Genomic DNA, 21,066 nt, shown 5'->3' with positions numbered 1-21,066 from the left:
ATCAATTTCGATTTAGAATGAAAAATTATGAAAATTTCATCCACAATAATGAAATAAATCAATTTCGATTTAGAATGAAAAATTATGAAAATTTCATCCACAATAATGAAATAAATCAATTTCGATTTAGAATGAAAAATTATGAAAATTTCATCCACAATAATGAAATAAATCAATTTCGATTATGAATGAAAAATTACAAAAATATCATCCACAATAATGAAATAAATCAATTTCGATTATGAATGAAAAATTACAAAAATATCATTCACAATAATGGAATAAATCAATTTCGATTTAGAATGAAAAATTATGAAAATTTCATCCACAATAATGAAATAAATCAATTTCGATTATGAATGAAAAATTACAAAAATATCATTCACAATAATGGAATAAATCAATTTCGATTATGAATGAAAAATTACAAAAATATCATACATAAAAATTGAGGAAATGTTAATTTATTCAATTAGAAATAATAACGAAATGATATCCTTGTTCATGATATTATGAATTACAATTATTATTAAATGAAGATTTAGTTTATGCTCACATGCATGAGTACAGTAGGTGAGGAAAAACACCGGCAAAAAAAGATCCATTGTGCGCCAGTATGAGTACTTGAAAACTTGACATACTGGAATCTTGGAGAACTGAAACTATGCCTATAACGATCCACGGTAAATTAAGAATCTATATGCACAATTTCAAGTTGATCAGTCTAGTAGTTCAGACGTGATGATTCGTCATTCGTGAATTCCCCATCCTGTACGTGATTAAGCCAATTCTTTCCTTCATTATAGTATAGATTTCGTGGTAATGAATCGGATAAATTAGAATCAAATGTGAACGGAAAATGACAAAAATACCAACCACAATAATAAAATAAATAAATTTCGATTATGAATGAAAAATTACAAAAATATCATTCACAATAATGGAATAAATCAATTTCGATTTAGAATGAAAAATTATGAAAATTTCATCCACAATAATGAAATAAATCAATTTCGATTATGAATGAAAAATTACAAAAATATCATCCACAATAATGAAATAAATAAATTTCTATCATGAAAAACTCACCAATAACAGACAGGTTGACCTGGAAGTTGCGAGTTGGCGAGTTGCGGAAGTCGACGCGGCATCGATAGACGCCGGCGTCCTTGAGTTCGACGGCCTCCAGCTGTAGAGCGGCCGACGGTCGTTTTGCCCGTCACGAAGTAGGCGCGCGGTCCGAACGCATTCGTATCCGACCATAGCAGCGCCTTGTTGAACGGACGACCTCGTACATCGAACCTGCACACGAAATAATATATTCTCATTATGTATTCTTCTAAGAAGGACACTTGAAAATAGCTTGAAAGCTAAAACTATACAAGTGTTCATTTTATAGAAACATTCAAAAAAGATATTATGTATGATCAAAGATTTCATAATTTAAGATTCAGGGGTATAGGTAATTGGAAAAATAATTGTTTCTAATGGAAATGGTTTATACAAGTGCTTATTTTATTGTTTATTCTATAGAAGTATTTAGGTATTATATATGATTCAGATTTCATGATTCAAGATTCAGGGGAATAGGTATTTGAACACATTAATTGTTTAGTCGCGCCCTACTCAACCACAAGAGCAGTCGCGTGTTGCATTTTTTACAACATCCAATTTTCCAAGTGTTATGTACTCTGTTTACTGTCAAAGCATATAAATTAATTGTATAATTACTTTAACCATCTTCTTGGATTATTTCGCGCCTATGAACATTTGGATGATTACCATTTCATAGCCCAATAAGGTACATCAAGCAAAGCTATGTTATTGGTTCGTTTACAGTCCCGTATACAGTCTTTCCCTATCTTATGCACTGTTGCGACTAAATGGCACCTAAAGACTGAACCATTGCTCGGTTGATACTGCAACTCAGTGCAGTAATGGAGGAAAAGTTTTGGAATGCATAGATGACTCATTCACTGACACCACCCCATTCAATAGTTTTGTGAAGCAAAAAAACTGACACTGTTGTACTTTTTACAACAGCGCGGCTGCCGGAAGGTTTAAAAAGGGTATTATATATGATTCAGATTTCATGATTCAAGATTCAGAAGAATAGTTATTTGAACACAATAATTGTTTATAATGAAGATGGCTTTTATCCTATGATGAGGAAAATACGACTGAATATCAAAACTCTACTGTTATTGACAATGACTATCGAAAGAACAAAATGGATGTTTTGCTCCGTTTAAATACTTCACATTCTGTGGAATTCTTTAACATTCCTCAATGAAAGATTATTTACTCTGAGAACAGACTTTCGTTTGGTCAAGAATTCAATTGAACCACCGAATGAAATATGTGTGGAAATTTTATAAATTATGTCGTCCAGAAGCCTGTACCTGCACCTGTAAAGAAAAATTATTTCGAAATAGTTATTTGTGCAACTAGTGCGCAAAGTGACAGTTTGCTGCACCGAAAGAAACGTTTACGCCCGAGCCGTAGGCGAGGGCGGAATGGCTTCTTGAGTGCAGCAGAGGAACTTTGCGCACGTATTTCACATTTAATTTTTCCTACAGTTACCATTGAATATGAGAAGTGGTTGATTGAATGATTATGGGTAAAATGATGGCTTAAATCCATCAAATGTTTGTGTGTGTGTGTGTGTGTGTGGTGTGTGTGTGTGTGTGTGTGTGTGTGTGTGTGTGTGATGCTGTTATTAATAGCAACTTTGATTCATTTAAAAATTAATGATACAATTGCAGTTGAAAATTCTCAGCCAAAGTTCTCATTTTTATTCATTCAAGAATCAGAAAAAATACAGATGGAACAAAAACTTCACATTCAAAATACACGCCAACAGCTTGTTGGCTGAACCGAGATGCAAGATGGCTGAACACAACAAGATGGCTGAACCGACAAGCGCGTGACCTAGCGGGAAGAATTGTACCTAAGTTTGTTTCAACCAGCGAAAAATTACTGAAACACGATTCAGAAATTTAGACTTTTGCTCAAATTAACGAGAAAAATGCTCAAAGTGAACTGAAAAATATTTATAAAAATAACATAGACAACAGAGAATATTTATTGTAGTATTGTTATATTTTTTATTATTTTCATTTATATGAATATCGAACGGTAATCATTTAACCTCAAGATTCGAATTTTATAATGTATATTTGCTACTTCTCTCATTTCTTGGAGTTGAAATAATAATTATCAATAGAAAAGAACTATTATTTATTATTTAATAATGAGAATTCGTAAATGATGATTATTTAATTATGATTTAGATGAACATTATTCTTGTTTTGGATTTCTAGATTGGGATTTTATCATGAATGTAGGGTAGCCATTGGGATGATTCTCATCTAAATCTAACCACAATCATTTTTACCAACTTAATTTTTGTTTCCGTGCACTAATCCTCCATATAACCCACCAACTATTTTGTGTTGCCATGTTGCAAATCTGGAGTGCAGAAAAATTTTTTCCCGCACTAGAGCGGAAAAGTGAATCTTAGCATTCTGTAATCAGTGCAGGAATCGTCACTTTTCAAGGTAACTGTAGGAAAAGTAAATAGTATTGATGGGGAATAATTTTACCAACGGGTGGTTTATGTTTTATGAGGATTATAGCCTACATTTTTTACTCTCTGACCTAATCTCATCTCCATTCAGAAGTTATTTTCGTTCAATCTCATGCCCGATTGCACACAGTTACGTCTCTAAGCATCATTGAATGATGAAGTTGCACAAAAGTCAGATATCTTCTAATTACGATCAAATGCCACGAGAAACAATTACAGAAACCTTCTGTTAGTGGAAACCTTCTCTGATTGGCTCTCCTGGAATTTAATCATGATTAGAAATTCAACAGGCTTTTGTGCAATTGGGCTATAACATTGCATCAAATTGTTGAATTCTTCCATCGTTGTCAATGCTTTTTCAGCGGTTGAGATCAATAGACGTGCAACCTGGACATGGTTTTCTTATTACAGGAATTCATTAGTTGTTGCAGTCATATTTATCAAAATTTTTAATAATTTAAAACAAATAGAGAAGATATACTATAAAAAAACTATGTTTTAACATAGAGAAACAATAGCTGAAGTAGATATCCCATGGTATAGGGAGTTTATGTCGTAACTTTTACTGTTATCTCAAGCCGATACGTAGTCCACGTAGTTCTTTCTCTTGAAGCTGTGTGACACTGGTAGTCTCTCATATTGTGTCGTTAATACACTCTCACCCGGCCAAAACAGTAAAAGTCGACAATGATCGACAGTAATCGGCTTGAGATAACAGTAAAAGTTACGACATAAACTCCCTATACCATTGGATATCTACTTACGCTATTGTTTCTCTATGGTTTTACATAATCTTCTAATATTATTCAATATCATCTATCTAAACTTCAACAATGATCAATAGAACTTCATTCCATTCACCATTAATCCAGAGCTAGAGCATCCAATATCAAGTATCTACACAATTGAAAAATCAACATTCCTTTGTTACAGCCAATCCCAAACTAGCATTGTGAGAGGATGGGAAGGGATCGAAGACAGAGCTCTCGAAGCCAGATTGTCTGGCAAACGTATTGATTGCCGCCTAAGCCGGCTATTGGAGCTCCGATGTTTTTCACCAGAGCCGGTCACCCATCCAGGGTCAGTACACACTCGCAAGAATCACAGCAGCTTCCAACTCTTATTCAAATTTACATTGAATATCTACAGAAATGGCACCGCTGTTTACATTCTTCATTTACATTTCGTTTGTTCCAACAAGAATTTTCACTCTCTAGAATTTCTGCTCTTCAAATTCTTTTCACTCTCTAGAATTCCTACTTTCTCTCTGCAGAATATTCACAGTTGATCGCCTCCAGAAATTAGAGCGCATCGTTCATCAAATCGCCCGTCAGCAAAAACAAAGCCTCTGCCTCTTTGTTTGGCAACCCATCGATCGATGGTGCGCTGTTCAATTGAGAGTAAATTGAATCGGTTGAAGCTAAGTGAGGCATTCTCTTCACTCAATCCGGATCTCAAGTAAGGATCCCACTTTAAATCCTTTCAGACCTAATCTAAATTATTGAAGTCGTGCGTGTGTGGAGAAAAATCTGAAATGAAATGAATTTTCCTCAATGATAAAAATGTACTTGTGTAAAACAATTTTTCCCTTTTCCTTCTTATTTCATTCCTTTCTAATACATTTTTGATTTTCCCTTTTTTTATTAATTCTGTATCAAAATATGATGTATATTTCTTATTTTATTTTTGCATTTTGTATTAGTTTTCTTTCATTTTTTACTTAAAATCTTTGAATTTTAATATTTATTCAGTCTAAGTCTATTTATCTTTTGTAACTCTTTTTTTCTGTAACTGGGCACCCGCCGAAAAACCTTTGAGTTTGGCAGGACCCTCAATTAATTGTGTGTATTGTGAATAAAAAAATTTCTGATTTTATTTGAAGATCCAGAGATTGAAGATTGCACTTTTTGAACATTTTATTGGACAACATTTGGTCACAAAAGAAGTTTTGGGATAGCGCCTGTTTTTCCATTCCAATATTGTATGTTGTTATCTGATGAATGAATAAATTAATTTGGATAATCGTGACTCACATTGTGAAATGTATATAGTGAGGTCCACGTTATAATGACAGTATTTGATCAACTTTGGTTTTGCTATCCTTGTCTATCATTCGATAAAGCCGGTGGTACTATCCTTTTCTAAGTCCACAACGGTGCCAATTATGTTTTTGACAGTGTAGAAATATGATTAATTTTAATGCAGAGAATCGGCATCTCTATTCTTCTATCTTTATTCACTGTCATTATAACGTGGACCTCACTATAGTTCAAGTAATTTTCTTTCCCATGTAGGCCTATATTAGTGGATGACAAGTAATTTTCAAATCCATCTGGCTTACCACCACAATAACCGCCATCGACAAATTGAAAGAATGAAGAGGCATTTAAACCATGGCAAAAATAACTATAGAGAGGTCCACGTTATAATGACAGTGGATAAAGATAGGAGAACGGTGTTGCCGTTTGTCTGCCTTGGCTAATTACATTTCTACATTGTTAAAAACGGACTTGGCAACGATGCGGTGCTAGAAAAGAATAGTGCTATCTGTTTTGTCGAATAATAGACAAGGATAGCAACAACAATGTTAATCGGATACTGCCATTATAACGTGGACCTCACTATAGATGAGAAGATCTCGATTAGAAGAATGTGTGGAAGTTGAAGCCAGAACAGGTAAAGATCAGGGCATATTTTGTTGTTAATTTTGGACTTTCAATTATTGTTGAATGTGAGAATATTGTGAAATTGCAAGTAAATGATGATGATTCAATAAACAATTAAAATCTCGCATTATTACTTTCCTTGCCCTATCACCATAGGTAAGGAAAGTATTGCTTTCCGAAAAAAATTAAGGTACCCCAATTTCTGAATTTCCATACGTTTCGACTCAGGGGACGGGTCCAAAAAAGTGGTTTTTGGGTATTGGTCTGTATGTGAGTGTGCGTGAATGAGAGTATGTGTGTCTGTGTACACGATATCTCATCTCCCAATTAATGGAATAACTTTAAATTTGAACTTAAGGTCCTTACACTATGAGGATCCGACACGAATAATTTCGATCAAATGCAATTCAAGATGTCGGCTAAAATGGCGAAAATGTTGTCAAAAACAGGGTTTTTCGCGATTTTCTCGAATATGGCTCCAACGGTTTTGATCAAATCCATACCTAAAATAGTCATTGATAAGCTATATCAACTGCTACAAGTCCCACAAGTGTAAAAATTTCAGTAGCTCCGCCCCATCTATGTAAAGTTTGATTTTAGATTTTCAATTAGCAGGTCTCAGATATGATTTAAAAATTCCGAGTGGAGAAGATTGACCATTCATTAATCAATTAAATCTCTTCAATTAATGTCTAGTAACATTTCCACCTAAAATTGAAAATAATCTCGAAATTGGAGAAAATGTGTTTATTCAATAATGCAAATGGTTGACAGCTGTTGGAGAAAATGTGTTTATTCAATAATGCAAATGGTTGGCAACTGTTAGTTCTATTAAATCATTCACTATGAAGAGATAGCAGATCTCGTGTGTATCAAGCGTTATTTTCCTGTCACCAGCTGGCTCAGATCTTTGAATAGTAAACTAGTATGCGCGGGAACACTAGCGTCAGGTGATCAATTCTCATAACGGCAAGGAAAGTTGTGTGAGTGCGCCACACCAGATTTTTTGTTTTTATTCTAACCTGATTTATTGTGATTATCTGTTTCAAAATTTTCCAAGTCAAAATCATATGGTCAATTCATTAGGTCATTGGGTTAGTTCATAGAAAAATTTTTTTCTCAATGAATAGTTTGCTGAAAAAATATGAAAGATATGAATTAAAACTCAGGAAGAATATTTATTTGTTTATTTTTCCACGAATGTTACATGATTTCATCTATGGAGAGAAGAGATGAAGTTTATATACCATGTGTCAAAACAAGGAACAAATTTTCAATTTAAAAGAATATCCAAAATTAACATTATAAAAAAGAAACTATTAAAAAAATTCACAATTTTTAATTAACTTAAAAATTTCGTTGTTCAAGAAATAACATCTTACAATTTAACACCAGCTGTTATAGTTAAATATACCAGCATGAACTGTGAAAATCCAAACACAGCTGTGTTTGAGAAGAGAATACCTAATAAGAACCGTACGAATTAAAACCTGACATGTATGAAAGCCTCATTCGTTTTCGGTAACGAACCGAACCGAATGAAACCGTATGCTTTGTGAAGCTAGCCTAAGAAAGACCTCACTATAGATGAAAAGATTTCGATTAGAAGAATGTGTGGGAGTTGAAGCCAGAACAGGTAAAGATCAGCGCATATTTTGTTGTTAATTATGGACTTTCAATTATTGTTGAATGTGAGAATATTGTGAAATTGCAAGTAAATGATGATTCAATAAACAATTAAAATCTCGCATTATTACTTTCATGGCCTATCACCATAGGTAAGGAAAGTATTGCTTTCCGAAAAAAATTAAGGTACCCCAATTTCTGAATTTCCATACGTTTCGACTAAGGGAACGAGTCCAAAAAAGTGGTTTTTGGGTATTGGTCTGTATGTGTGTGTGTATGAGAGTATGTGTGTCTGTGTACACGATATATCATCTCCCAATTAATAGAATAACTCGAAATATGGAACTTAAGGCCCTTACACTATAAGGATCCGACACGAACAATTTCGATCAAATGCAATTCAAGATGTCGGCTAAAATGGCGAAAATGTTGTCAAAAACAGGGCTTTTCGCGATTTTCTCGAATATGGCTCCAACGGTTTTGATCAAATCCATACCTAAAATAGTCATTGATAAGCTATATCAACTGCTACAAGTCCCACAAGTGTAAAAATTTCAGTAGCTCCGCCCCATCTATGTAAAGTTTGATTTTAGATTTTCAATTATCAGGTCTCAGATATGATTTAAAAATTCCGAGTGGAGAAGATTGACCATTCATCAATCAATTAAATCTCTTCAATTAATGTCTAGTAACATTTCCACCTAAAATTGAAAATAATCTCGAAATTGGAGATAATGTGTTTATTCAATAATGCAATGGTTGACAGCTGTTGGAGAAAATGTGTTTATTCAATAATGCAAATGGTTGGCAACTGTTAGTTCTATTAAATCATTCACTATGAAGAGATAGCAGATCTCGTGTGTATCAAGCGTTATTGTCCTGTCACCAGCTGGCTCAGATCTTTGAATAGTAAACTAGTATGCGCGGGAACACTAGCGTCAGGTGATCAATTCTCATAACGGCAAGGAAAGTTGTGTGAGTGCGCCACACCAGATTTTTTGTTTTTATTCTAACCTGATTTATTGTGATTATCTGTTTCAAAATTTTCCAAGTCAAAATCATATGGTCAATTCATTAGGTCATTGGGTTAGTTCATAGAAATTTTTTTTTTCTCAATGAATAGTTTGCTGAAAAATTATGAAAGATATGAATTAAAACTCAGGAAGAATATTTATTTGTTTATTTTTCCACGAATGTTACATGATTTCATCTATGGAGAGAAGAGATGAAGTTTATATACCATGTGTCAAAACAAGGAACAAATTTTCAATTTAAAAGAATATCCAAAATTAACATTATAAAAAAGAAACTATTAAAAAAATTCACAATTTTTAATTAACTTAAAAATTTCGTTGTTCAAGAAATAACATCTTACAATTAACACCAGCTGTTATAGTTAAATATACCAGCATGAACTGTGAAAATCCAAACACAGCTGTGTTTGAGAAGAGAATACCTAATAAGAACCGTACGAATTAAAACCTGACATGTATGAAAGCCTCATTCGTTTTCGGTAACGAACCGAACCGAATGAAACCGTATGCTTTGTGAAGCTAGCCTAAGAAAGACCTCACTATAGATGAAAAGATTTCGATTAGAAGAATGTGTGGGAGTTGAAGCCAGAACAGGTAAAGATCAGCGCATATTTTGTTGTTAATTATGGACTTTCAATTATTGTTGAATGTGAGAATATTGTGAAATTGCAAGTAAATGATGATTCAATAAACAATTAAAATCTCGCATTATTACTTTCATGGCCTATCACCATAGGTAAGGAAAGTATTGCTTTCCGAAAAAAATTAAGGTACCCCAATTTCTGAATTTCCATACGTTTCGACTAAGGGAACGAGTCCAAAAAAGTGGTTTTTGGGTATTGGTCTGTATGTGTGTGTGTATGAGAGTATGTGTGTCTGTGTACACGATATATCATCTCCCAATTAATAGAATAACTCGAAATATGGAACTTAAGGCCCTTACACTATAAGGATCCGACACGAACAATTTCGATCAAATGCAATTCAGGATGGCGGCTGAAATGGCGAAAATGTTGTCAAAAGCAGGGTTTTTCGCGATTTTCTCGAAATGGCTCCAACGATTTTGATTAAATCCATACCTAAAATAGTCATTGATAAGCTATATCAACTGCCACAAGTCCCATATCTGTAAAAATTTCAGGAGCTCCGCCCCATTTATGCAAAGTTTGATTTTAGATTTTCAATTATCAGGTCTCAGATATGATTTAAACGAAAAATTTCGAGTGGAAAAGATTGAGCATTCATCAATCAATTAAATCTCTCCAATTAATGTCTAGTAACATTTTCACCTAAAATTGAAAATAATCTCGAAATTGGAGAAAATGTGTTTCTTCAATAATGCAAACGGTTGGCAACTGTTGATTCTATTAAATCATTCACTTTGAAGAGATAGAATACTTCGTGTGTCTCCAGCGTTATTGTCCTGTAACCAGCTGGCAGATCTTTGAATAGTAGACTTGAGATGCGCGTGTACACTAGTGTCAGGTGATAAATTTTCATAACGGCAAGGAAAGTTGTGTGAGTGCGCCACACCAGATTTTTTGTTGCTAATTTTGGTCTTTCAATTGGTGAATGTGAGAATATTGTGAAATTGCAAGTGAATAATGATTCAATAAACAATCCAAATTTTGCATTATTAATTTAATGGAAAAACTAACTAAGTGGATGGCAATCTCTGAGAAAATGTGTTTATCCAAATTTTCTTAAAGTATGCAGAATATCTTACAGTAGTATTATATCTTACAATAGTATACCATATGTTCCTAATTCAACAATATTGACAGGAGCAAATAACATGTAGGAACGTTTTATAATCTAGTGCATGTTGTTGTCGACCAGCTATCAATCGCAGCTTTCGAGAGACTCTCATCGGTCTAGCAGAGGTTGTCAATATTTGCAGACTTCATCGAGTCAAGACGAGTCTGTAGTCTACGGGCTGTACCTACTCAACCATAATGAAATTTCGGACAATGGCTGCGTAGGCGAGTGAAGCGAGTCTGTTGCGGACCGTGATTGTGTCTGTCATATGCTAATTGCCCTGATGAACCTGGCATCAATCGACAGTCGATGATTAATTGAATGGAACGCTGGTGGCTGAGAAAACCATTCATCATCTTCAACATAGTCAGTTACACACTCACTGCCAGAGATAGAGGGACGGGTAAGTGAGAGAGGAATAGACTAGGAGAGAGTATCAAAAGAGAGAGAGTTGTCCAGGTAGAGAGAGTGGGACTGAAGCTGAGATTGATTGATTGATTGATTGATTGAGTACTTTATTTATGTAGATTACAATATATACTGGCTTATACACTTATATACAATAGCTTACAATACAGCAAAATTATAGATGAATTTACATAATATAGACTAAGAAAATAATTATTGAACTGTATATGATATGAAAGAGTAATTTGTAATATAATAACTATAGATAATTATATTGTTATGCATCTACATAAATTGGCGGAGCTTTGGACATATCATTGTCCATTCTTCGGAAAGAATATTAAAAATATCCTCCCCACTAACTCTCTACCAAAAGAGAGAGAGGAATAGACGAGGAGAGAGTTGTCCAGGTAGAGAGAGTGGGACTGAAGCTGAGAGGGAATGGAATAGACGAGAGAGAGAGTATAGAAAGAGAGAGTTGTCCAGGTAAAGAGAGTGAAACTGAAGCTAGAAGAGAAAGGAGTAGACGAGGAGAGAGTATAACAAGAGAGAGTTGTCCAGGTAGAGAGAGTGAAACTGAAGCTGAGAGAGAAAGGAATAGACGAGGAGAGAGTATTAAAAGAGAGAGTTGTCCAGGTAGAGAGAGTGGGACTGAAGCTGAGAGAGAAAGGAATAGACGAGGAGAGAGTATCAAAAGAGAGAGTTGTCCAGGTAGAGAGAGTGAGGCTGAAACTGAGAGAGAAAGGAGTAGACGAGGAGAGAGTATCAAAAGAGAGAGTTGTCCAGGTAGAGAGAGGGACTGAAGCTGAGAGAGGGTGAGTACACGAGGAGAGAGTATAAAAAGACAGAGTTGTCCAGGTAGAGAGTGTGGAACTGAAGCTGAGAGAGAAAGGAGTGGACGAGGAGAGAGTATTAAAAGAGAGAGTTGGCCAGGTAGAGAGAGTGGAACTGAAGCTGAAGGAGAATGGGATAGACGAGGAGAGAGTATGAAAAGAGAGAGTTGTACAGGTAGAGTAAGTGGGACAGAAGCTGATGAGTGATTGAGAAAGGATGATAGGTACTGATAAGGTATGAGTGGAAGTGAGACAATGATAACACCCTGATAACGATAGAATAGAGATAAGAAGAGATGAACAGAAGTGTAACAGACAGAGAGATATAAGAAATAGTGGATAAGAGTGGATTTATGATAATAAGAGTTTGTGATAAGTGCATTGAGAAATAGGGAGGTATATGGAGTATGTAGTATGAAAATGATTAAAGACAGAAGATACAGAAAAAATGTACATAAATTAGATTTCTTTTCCTCAACCATCCATATGAGAATACATCCTGTGTCCTGGTCTAGATTCTACATCAGGTTCTAGTTCTTAATTATTTCTAATATAGAGCCTAGCTGACTTCCCAATGAATTGAGAGAAAATATTATCAAATGTATTACACAATGATAAAGATAATTATAGCAAGAGAGAGAGAGAGAGAGAGAGAGAGAGAGAGCGCAAGAAATTCATAAATTACATTTATTATGACCGGAGTTAGGATTCTTGGCTCTCTTCATCACACACCCTGGAGAGAGGATAGGAGAGAAGGCGTGTGGAAAAGAGACAGAGTTGAATGTATAGTAGAAGAGAGAGAGAGAGAATGTATCGAGAGAAAGAAAGAGTGAGTGAGAGAGATAGATAACTCATTTATAATTAATTTATAGTATAAAATACTATAATCATAATACAATTATGACATTGGAGGAGAAACTAGGCTGAGCCTAAAGAGAGAGAGAGAGAGAGAGAGATTGATTGATTGATTGCCTTTATCAAGGGCAGAGTAAGGACTCCAGGTCCTCTCTGTCACACAACCCTAGATAGAGAGAGAGTGTAAGAGAAAGAGTGAGAGAGAGAGTGTGAGAGCTCTAGATGTGCGGCCATCCCACACTAGTATGCATTCGCATACATCTCTAGTGCATACATCTCTACTTATCAGGACATACCCTAATTAATTATGTTGTAGGTCCAAATTGAAATTAAATAACAGTGTTTACGGTGACGTGTTGCCAGTTAATTCGATTTGTGACCCCCCTCCCTGGACCCCCTCCAAACTTCTCCTCTTCACCCCTCCACTCCAACAACTATTCCAATCAACTCCACACGAGATGATGATATATCCTCCAAATATATTAGTGAGAGCTTATACTCTCGAATAATATGCAGAAATTCGCAGAAATGATTGATTATTGCTCGTCATAGTAGATTGAGCTAACTGAGTGTGTTTGCAGTAATTATCTCGTTCCTGCAGGGAGATCGCTGATGGTTACGAATGCTAATCACTGAGTAGGATGACATGAGTTTCTATCTCATTTCTGAGATTGATATTCTCAGAATAGAGACACATCACAATGTACAGGAGATCAATGAGATTATTAGAGGCAGTAAATAATTGGGCTGAATTTCAGTGATTTTGAAACAGTATCCTAGAAACTGATCGTGGAAAGAAATCTTCAATTGAATCCTATGAGTAGAATGTATAATTTGTTTCATCTTTATATTCTATTTTCAATTTCACTTTACACTTTAATTTGTCACTTTTATAATGTTTCCCATCACCAGCGCACAAGTCGTGAAAGTATGTGGTCATTAACCACAAAATCTGGTGTGGCGCACTCACACAACTTTCCTTGCCGTTACGAAAATTGATTACTTGACGCTAGTGTTCCCGCGCATCTATAGTCTACTGATTCAAAGATCTGAGCCAGCTGGTGTCAGGACAATAACGCTGAAGACAAACGATGTCTGCTATCTCTTCATAGTGAATGATTTCATAGAATCAACTGTTGCCAACACTTTGCAATAATTGAAATAATCAAATTTTATCGAATTTCCAGCTTATTTTCAATTTTAGGTGAAAATGTAACTTACCATTAATTGTAGAGATTCTCATGCTTAATCTTTTCCAATTTTCTGTTTGAATTGTATCTGAAGCCTGATAATTGGGAATCTAAAATCAAACTTTGCATAGATGAGGCGGAGCTCCTGAGATTTTTACAGATATGGGAGTTGTAGCAGTTGATATAGCATATCAATGACTATATTAGGTATGAATTTGATCAAAATCGTTTGAGCCATTTTCGAGAAAATCGTGAAAACCCCTGTTTTTGACAACATTTTCGCAATTTTAGCCGCCATCCTGAATTGCATTTGATCGAAATTGTTCGTGTCGGATCCTTATAGTGTAAGGACCTTAAGTTCCAAATTTCAAGTTATTCCATTGATTGGGAGATGAGATATCGTGTACACAGACACATACTCTCATGCACACACACACATACAGACTAATACCCAAAAACCACTTTTTTGTACTCAGGGAACCTTGAAACGTATGGAAATTTACAAAATGGGGGTACCTTAATTTTTTTCGGAAAGCAATACTTTCCTTACCTATGGTAATAGGGCAAGGAAAGTTAAAATTAAACATAAGGATAAATTCAATAAAAAAAAAATAGAATGCTCTTCCAAATTAATGTAACAATAATATAATAATAACTTCTCTGGTTAAAATTTTGCAAAACACTTAAAAATTTCCTATAATGTGAAAATATTTTTGTTTTTAAATTGTTTTTAAATATAAAAATTTAAGGTTTTCAGTTTAGTCATTAGTTTTGAAGTGGAAATTGGACTTTTTGAAGTGAGAAGTGAAATCACAACCTCATTCTTATTTTAAACTTTTATTTTTAAAAATTTGGGAGAAGACAGTTTTGGGCTATGCCTGTTGTCTTCTCCCAATATTATATACTAGTAGTTCTGTGAACAGTAGACCTCACGCAGTATTCTCACCCACAAGTACCTGATGGAAATTATAGACCTTATGGAAATACAGCAATAGACTGGCTTCTCCACAAATCTGTGTAATCACTTGTCAGCTGATTTATGATGAATAATAATATAGTCTGATTTTTACTTTAATATTGGCGAACGAAGAAGGCTCCTTTTTCCTTTTATATTTTCCTTGAAATGCAAAGTTTCCAAAAACCTTGTATATACGTCGACGCGCAATTAAAAAGGAATATACCTGTCAAATTTCATGAAAATCTATTACCGCGTTTCGCCGTAAATGCGCAATATAGAAACATAAACATTTAAAGATTAAGAGAAATGTTAAACCGTCGAGTCGAATCTTAGACCTCACTTCGCTCTGTCAATTATAATTATGATTTGTGATTGTCAATGAAATAAATAAATGAATAAATAGATGGATAGAAAAACATCTAGTTCATTCACACAATATATTATTGGAGTAAAATGTATGATAGATGAATCTCTGGGAAACTGTGGAGTAAGTTGAGAAACAAAATAGCATTATAACTTTTATTTGACGAATATACAATGTTTTAGTCATATTCCCATCTATATAGTGATGGTTCACTGTACAAGTATGCATCATAAAGGGTTTTATCTCAATAATTTATCGGATAACAACTTGGCATTGTGCTAATGGATGCCAATTTCAATCCATAGGTCCATTCGATGCACAACTACTGACAAAGTTTCTCGAAGCCATTAACATAGCATAATCAGGAAGTCTAGCTGCTCCATTGTTACAATATCGGAAGAGACCTTCAATGATTCGGGACGACTTTTGGACTGCGAAATTATTTTTTTCGTTGCCCTATCGCTGGCGAATCGATCAGAAAGCTAGTTTGGCCCAGATGGAATACGGAGCAATTTTATCGTTAGTCACAATATGCCATTGTCACGCTACATGGGACTATGACGGCAGTAGGTACTAGGTAGGTAGGTAGGTGGGTAGTAGGTAGTTTAGTGGTGGACTGGTGGCACGACTGATTCTTTCCTGTCGTGTGTATTGTTCGCCAAATGTTATTTTTCATTCACTCAATTGTCGCAAACTGCGGTTTTATTTACTCAAGAGCTAACTGGCTCTCTGTTATTTGCAATTTGATCAGCATGCAACTCTTCAGTGGACGATTTGAAGAGTTTCAATTATATGTGTTTAGTCATCCAGAATGTAGTTTCCTCTTCATATAGAAAATTTCCAACAGTATTCACAAACATTGATGGATCGGTTGATTGATTCTATTGAGAATTCATTGTAAGGTATTGGTAACCCACTGAATTCAAATATAAACAGAAATGTTATGATCATCACATCAAATCACCCACGCACTTTCTATTACCCACGCACAAGCTGAAAGCTCATGTGGGCATCATCAGCACTAGAGAAAAAAATATATAAAACGAGTATGAATTATGGATTTATTATTCCAATAAGTGATTGTCTAAACTCATTTTTAAAAACGATAATTGAGAGGGAGTACGAATACTCACATCTAATAAGAACTAAATCTGTTCATTTTCTTTGCATACTCACAGAGAAGAGTTCTCCTACTTTGTGGCATACCCTACTTGAAAATTTGAAATCATTGAGTTGATAATCGATGTAAGACTTCTCTACTAAATCTCTGCAATAAATTCTTCATTTGCATCTCCTCTCATGTTAAATAATCAATGAGTGAGTCTTTATATCCACATTATGCTTTCTCTCATTATCTCACGTCATTTAGAGGATAATTCATAATGAACCTAGAATATAAGTGATAAATGGATATAAATTATGATTTCTATAATATAGAAGATCTTGTAGAATAAATACATCACACTTCGAAGCAGATATCTTTATTGAAAGGCAGACAGTATAATATTATATTCTTATGAGTTTGTAATTCTTATTCAGTTTGTATTATATGGTCAATATTTGTGTTATATTTGACTAATCTACTCTACATTACGATTCAAGATTTACAATGGGAAACTGAGATGAAATCCTGATAGTTGGAGTCCTTCATTATATTGGAAATCTTTAATCAATAAAATAATGAATCATTATGCGTGTTGGTTGGACACAGAAAATGAATACAATGCAAGTATTTTAGAAAATGTATCCAGAGTTATTCCAATACCGGTTTTCAGAAAAGGAAAAACAGTTATATTATCTCCTCTACAATGGAATAATTATTACAGTAGAAAATTGAGATAAGGTCTCAAGAGTTAGAGTGATTAATTACCATATCATAGACATTATTACATGATAGAATTACATTCTATACTCACTATTTTTCCCCTAGATTAATTTTCCCCAAGAATTCTAGTTCTCTAGAAGTCCTTCAATACTATCCTCCTCGAAACATAGACTACTTTTTCAAAATTAATAAATTTAAAAAAGTGTACCATGCTCAAACATTCAAGTTAGTCGACCAATCATTCCAACGTCATGTTGGAAATTAGGAGCTTTTCAATGAGTTGTTTACACGCCACAGTACCTACAACATCCTTCGGGAATATTCTATCAATAGTATTAATTCAATTTTTGAAATATAATTGTTCATTTTCGAAAGCATAAGAAATTCAACTCTTTAATGAACTCATAAACAAATACTATTAATTACTTGTAATTGAAACTTCTTTTATTTAAAACAAAAATTTGTACTCATTACACAAATGCGCATTGGTCTTCTTCATTACAATAATCTCTAATCTACTAAATTCTCAACAAAAAGGTGGCATTGAACTCATGATATTGTGGAGCATCAGCATGAAGTAGCTTGGAACCGAGAGCTATGAAGCATATTGTATGATTTAGTACGCCATTTAGAGGCAGAACGGATGGGTATTAATCACGTGAATTTGTTTGCGTGTCAATTTGCAACTATCATCTGCTTCGTTTTTCAAGCTCCAGACGGCTCATGAATTTTGAAGCGTCCCAGACAAAAGAATAAATTATTACCTCCGAAGAAAACAAAGAGCGTCACTATCACGCTACCACTATTCTGGGGGTTCGTGGGTTCTTGAGAGCTTCAGACGCCCTGCTAGACAGAAGGGACATGAGGTTTCCGATGTAGCCTACAATGATGATGTACCAATTGGTACATGCAATGGTACATGTTAATTGGTACATAGTGTGGGGTGGCCTTATTTAAATGCCGTCACACAGGTATAAAATCTTACACTGAACCCTCAGTAAATAATAAAAAAAAAATTAATTAATTCCATTAATAAATTATTTTAACAATAATTAATAAAAATTAATTAAATAAAAATTAATCAATTCCATTAATAAATTATTTTAACAATAATAGATATATTTTTATTTAGAAACTCTTATCCTTATTACAATAATTCTTGGTTTTCAGAAGTAATTATATCGTCGTTTTGAAACGTAAGTTCAGCAGTACAAATAATTCATTTTGACTAATTTCTTGACTGCATTCAAAACAGCTGTTCACTAACATAAACAAAGGTGTAACCTCCAAATTTGATGGTTGACTATAAACAATTTACAAATTATTTGCAATAAATTATAATTTTCAATAAATAATTCTTCCAAAATATGCCGTATAGAACGGTGCTCTTATCTCAGTCACAGCTGTTGATAAGTGTAATTTTCATTGCTATCAGGTAACAGTACATTTGATACTCTTCCTAGCCTCTGACAATAATAATATCTTCTATTACTTAGATTTATTTTATTTCATGGTCTCAATAATTTTAAGATGTCACAATAGAAATGGTATTGTATATGACCATGGGTTATTAGTCGATAGAACCATAAAGAAACAATAGCGTAAGTAGATATCCCATGGTATAGGGAATTTATGTCGCAACTTTTAGTGTTATCTCAAGCCGATTACTGTCGATTATTGTCAATTTTTTCTGTTTTGTTGGGGTGATAGTGTATGAACGGCACAATTTGAGAGACTACCAGCATCACACAGCTGCATAGGGAAAAATTGCGGGAACTATCGGCATGAGATAACAGTAAAAGTTGCGACATAAACGCCCTATACCATGGGATATCTACTTGTGCTATCGTTTCTCTATGATAGAACATTTTATAGTATCCAAGAGTTCCTTTCCATCTGAAAATCTGGGTATGTTTCATAATCTTGACATTCTGTGTGTATGAATACATAGTATTTTCTATGTTATAAATAAACTTGTCAGCCTTTTTACATAGGTACATACTGCGAGTTATACTCATAACATATGTGTGTGTATATTGACATTTATGGTATATTACATTTTATGGTATATTGACTTGTCTTACACTCCATCCTGGGGTCCAGAGAGATATAATTATTAGAGATTCATAATTGTAATGAAGAAGACCAATGCGCATTTGTGTAATGAGTACAAATTATTGTTTTAGATAAAAGAAGTTTCAATTACAAGTAATTAATAGTATTTGTTTATGAATTGATAACAGAGTTAAATTTCTTATGCTTTAAAAAATTAACAATTATATTTCAAAAAATGAATTGATACTATCGATAAAATATTCCCAAAGGATGTTGTAGATACTGTGGCGTGTAAACAACTCATTGAAAAGCTCCAACATGACGTTCGAATGATTGGTCGACCAACTTGAATGTTTGAGCATGGTACACTTTTTTAAATTTATTAATTTTTAAAAAGTAGTCTATATTTCAAGGAGGATAGTATTGAAGGACTTCTAGAGGACGGGGATAATCCTCATTATAAACTGATAGAATAAGTTGGAGAGTTAGGGTAAAGTTATTCAATAACGATAAAATATAAAATTCCTGCAAGGACAAAATTGGTCAGGTTATTGGAAAACGATTAAATATACAATTTATTCCTACCACAATATCCAACAAATTATGTGTTTCTCTTGCCCGACTATATTCGAAATGAGTCGGTTTTTTTCACTAATGAGACTACTGTAGACCTGCCTAATCTTTAGAGCAACATTGAAAATTCTGCGAGAAATACTTACACAAAATGCAACGCTTTGCAAAAACATGTACTGAATCCGTTCCCAAAATATGTCTAGTAATTTCACAATAATTATCACTGATGATTATTAGATGACCAAAACCAAAACTGGCTCAGATTTCATTCAGAAACATGTTTGGTCAATATCGCTGAATTTCGGTAGATTCAAAATTCAGATAATTCAAGTTTTTAACATTGAACTTAGCAAAGCCGACATCTCAAATAAATCGTGAAACAATACATACAGTAAGTTATTCCTGAAAAAAATACTGGAGATGGATACCAAATGAAAATGCACGTTCATACAGAATATGTCCACAACCCCACTACTCTCACAGGCACTCCCAACACAAAAGTGCGTATAATTGCTAATTTTAGTCAGCACTTGGCTCGGAAATTCCTTATTCGCAAGCACGAATTAGCCAATGCAGAGGTTGCTCGAGTGCAGAACTAATCGTAATGAAACGAGTTGTCGGAAAAAATAAAAGAAAACCGAGCTAGGATTGCCGCGGTAGGAACGTGAGCTATCTCAAAGGAATTTCGTAGTAGGCACATACTGTTATGCCGATGGTATTTGTTTTTTCCCGCCCAGCTCTCGAGAGGTGAGGTTTTCGCGCCAGTTCTCGCGCGTTTTGGCGGGAAATGCTGCTATTGGCTAACGGTGACATCAGCAGCAGCAGTAGCAGTGGCAACAGACACATTTTAATGAGCATCTAGGCTTTCCCACCCCACTACTCTTATTTCACGTAGATTTCTCCGAATTTCACCAGCTAAGTTCTATCCTAATGAACGTACCCCAATTCTCTTGTGCTTTCTCACTTTCTCTCCAAATTCCTTCCTGAATCTTTCCCTCTGCTTCCCTTATTATCATCTCTTTAATTCTCTTCCTACACCGTTTTCCTTCCTAGAGTTTATGTTTCTCTGTCCCAATTTTCATACGTATATGAATCTCCATAGAAGTACGGTACTTCTATCCTAATGAATGTACCCCAATATCTTGTTGAATCTTTCTTCATCTTATATTTTTTCTAAAAAAAATCTCATTTATTTTAATTTCTCTAATATTTCTCTCTTCCTTCCTCATCACCACTGTTTCCTATTTCATCACTTTTGGTTATTCTTTCTAAATCCACGTGAGCATCCTGAATTACATGGATGTACTTCCATTTCTTTTCATTTCTTGCTTA

General features: G+C 34.3%; 1 protein-coding gene across 1 annotated transcript in view; it reads right to left on the bottom strand.

Annotated features, from left to right (window-relative positions):
- The window catches only part of LOC111053118 (hemicentin-2-like), a gene marked incomplete at its 3' end in the record, with an annotated part of 349,249 nt that overhangs the window by 210,115 nt on the left and 118,068 nt on the right, over positions 1-21,066 (bottom strand). The window contains 2 exon segments of the mRNA XM_039427090.1: positions 1,090-1,213; positions 1,215-1,302. Of these exon segments, the coding sequence (XP_039283024.1) occupies positions 1,090-1,213; positions 1,215-1,302 (212 nt within the window).

This window comes from Nilaparvata lugens, chromosome 4 (assembly GCF_014356525.2).
Source record: "Nilaparvata lugens isolate BPH chromosome 4, ASM1435652v1, whole genome shotgun sequence".
Classification (NCBI taxonomy): domain Eukaryota; kingdom Metazoa; phylum Arthropoda; class Insecta; order Hemiptera; family Delphacidae; genus Nilaparvata; species Nilaparvata lugens.
Note: the sequence above shows the minus strand (reverse complement) of the source record. Positions and strands in the feature narration are given on the sequence as shown.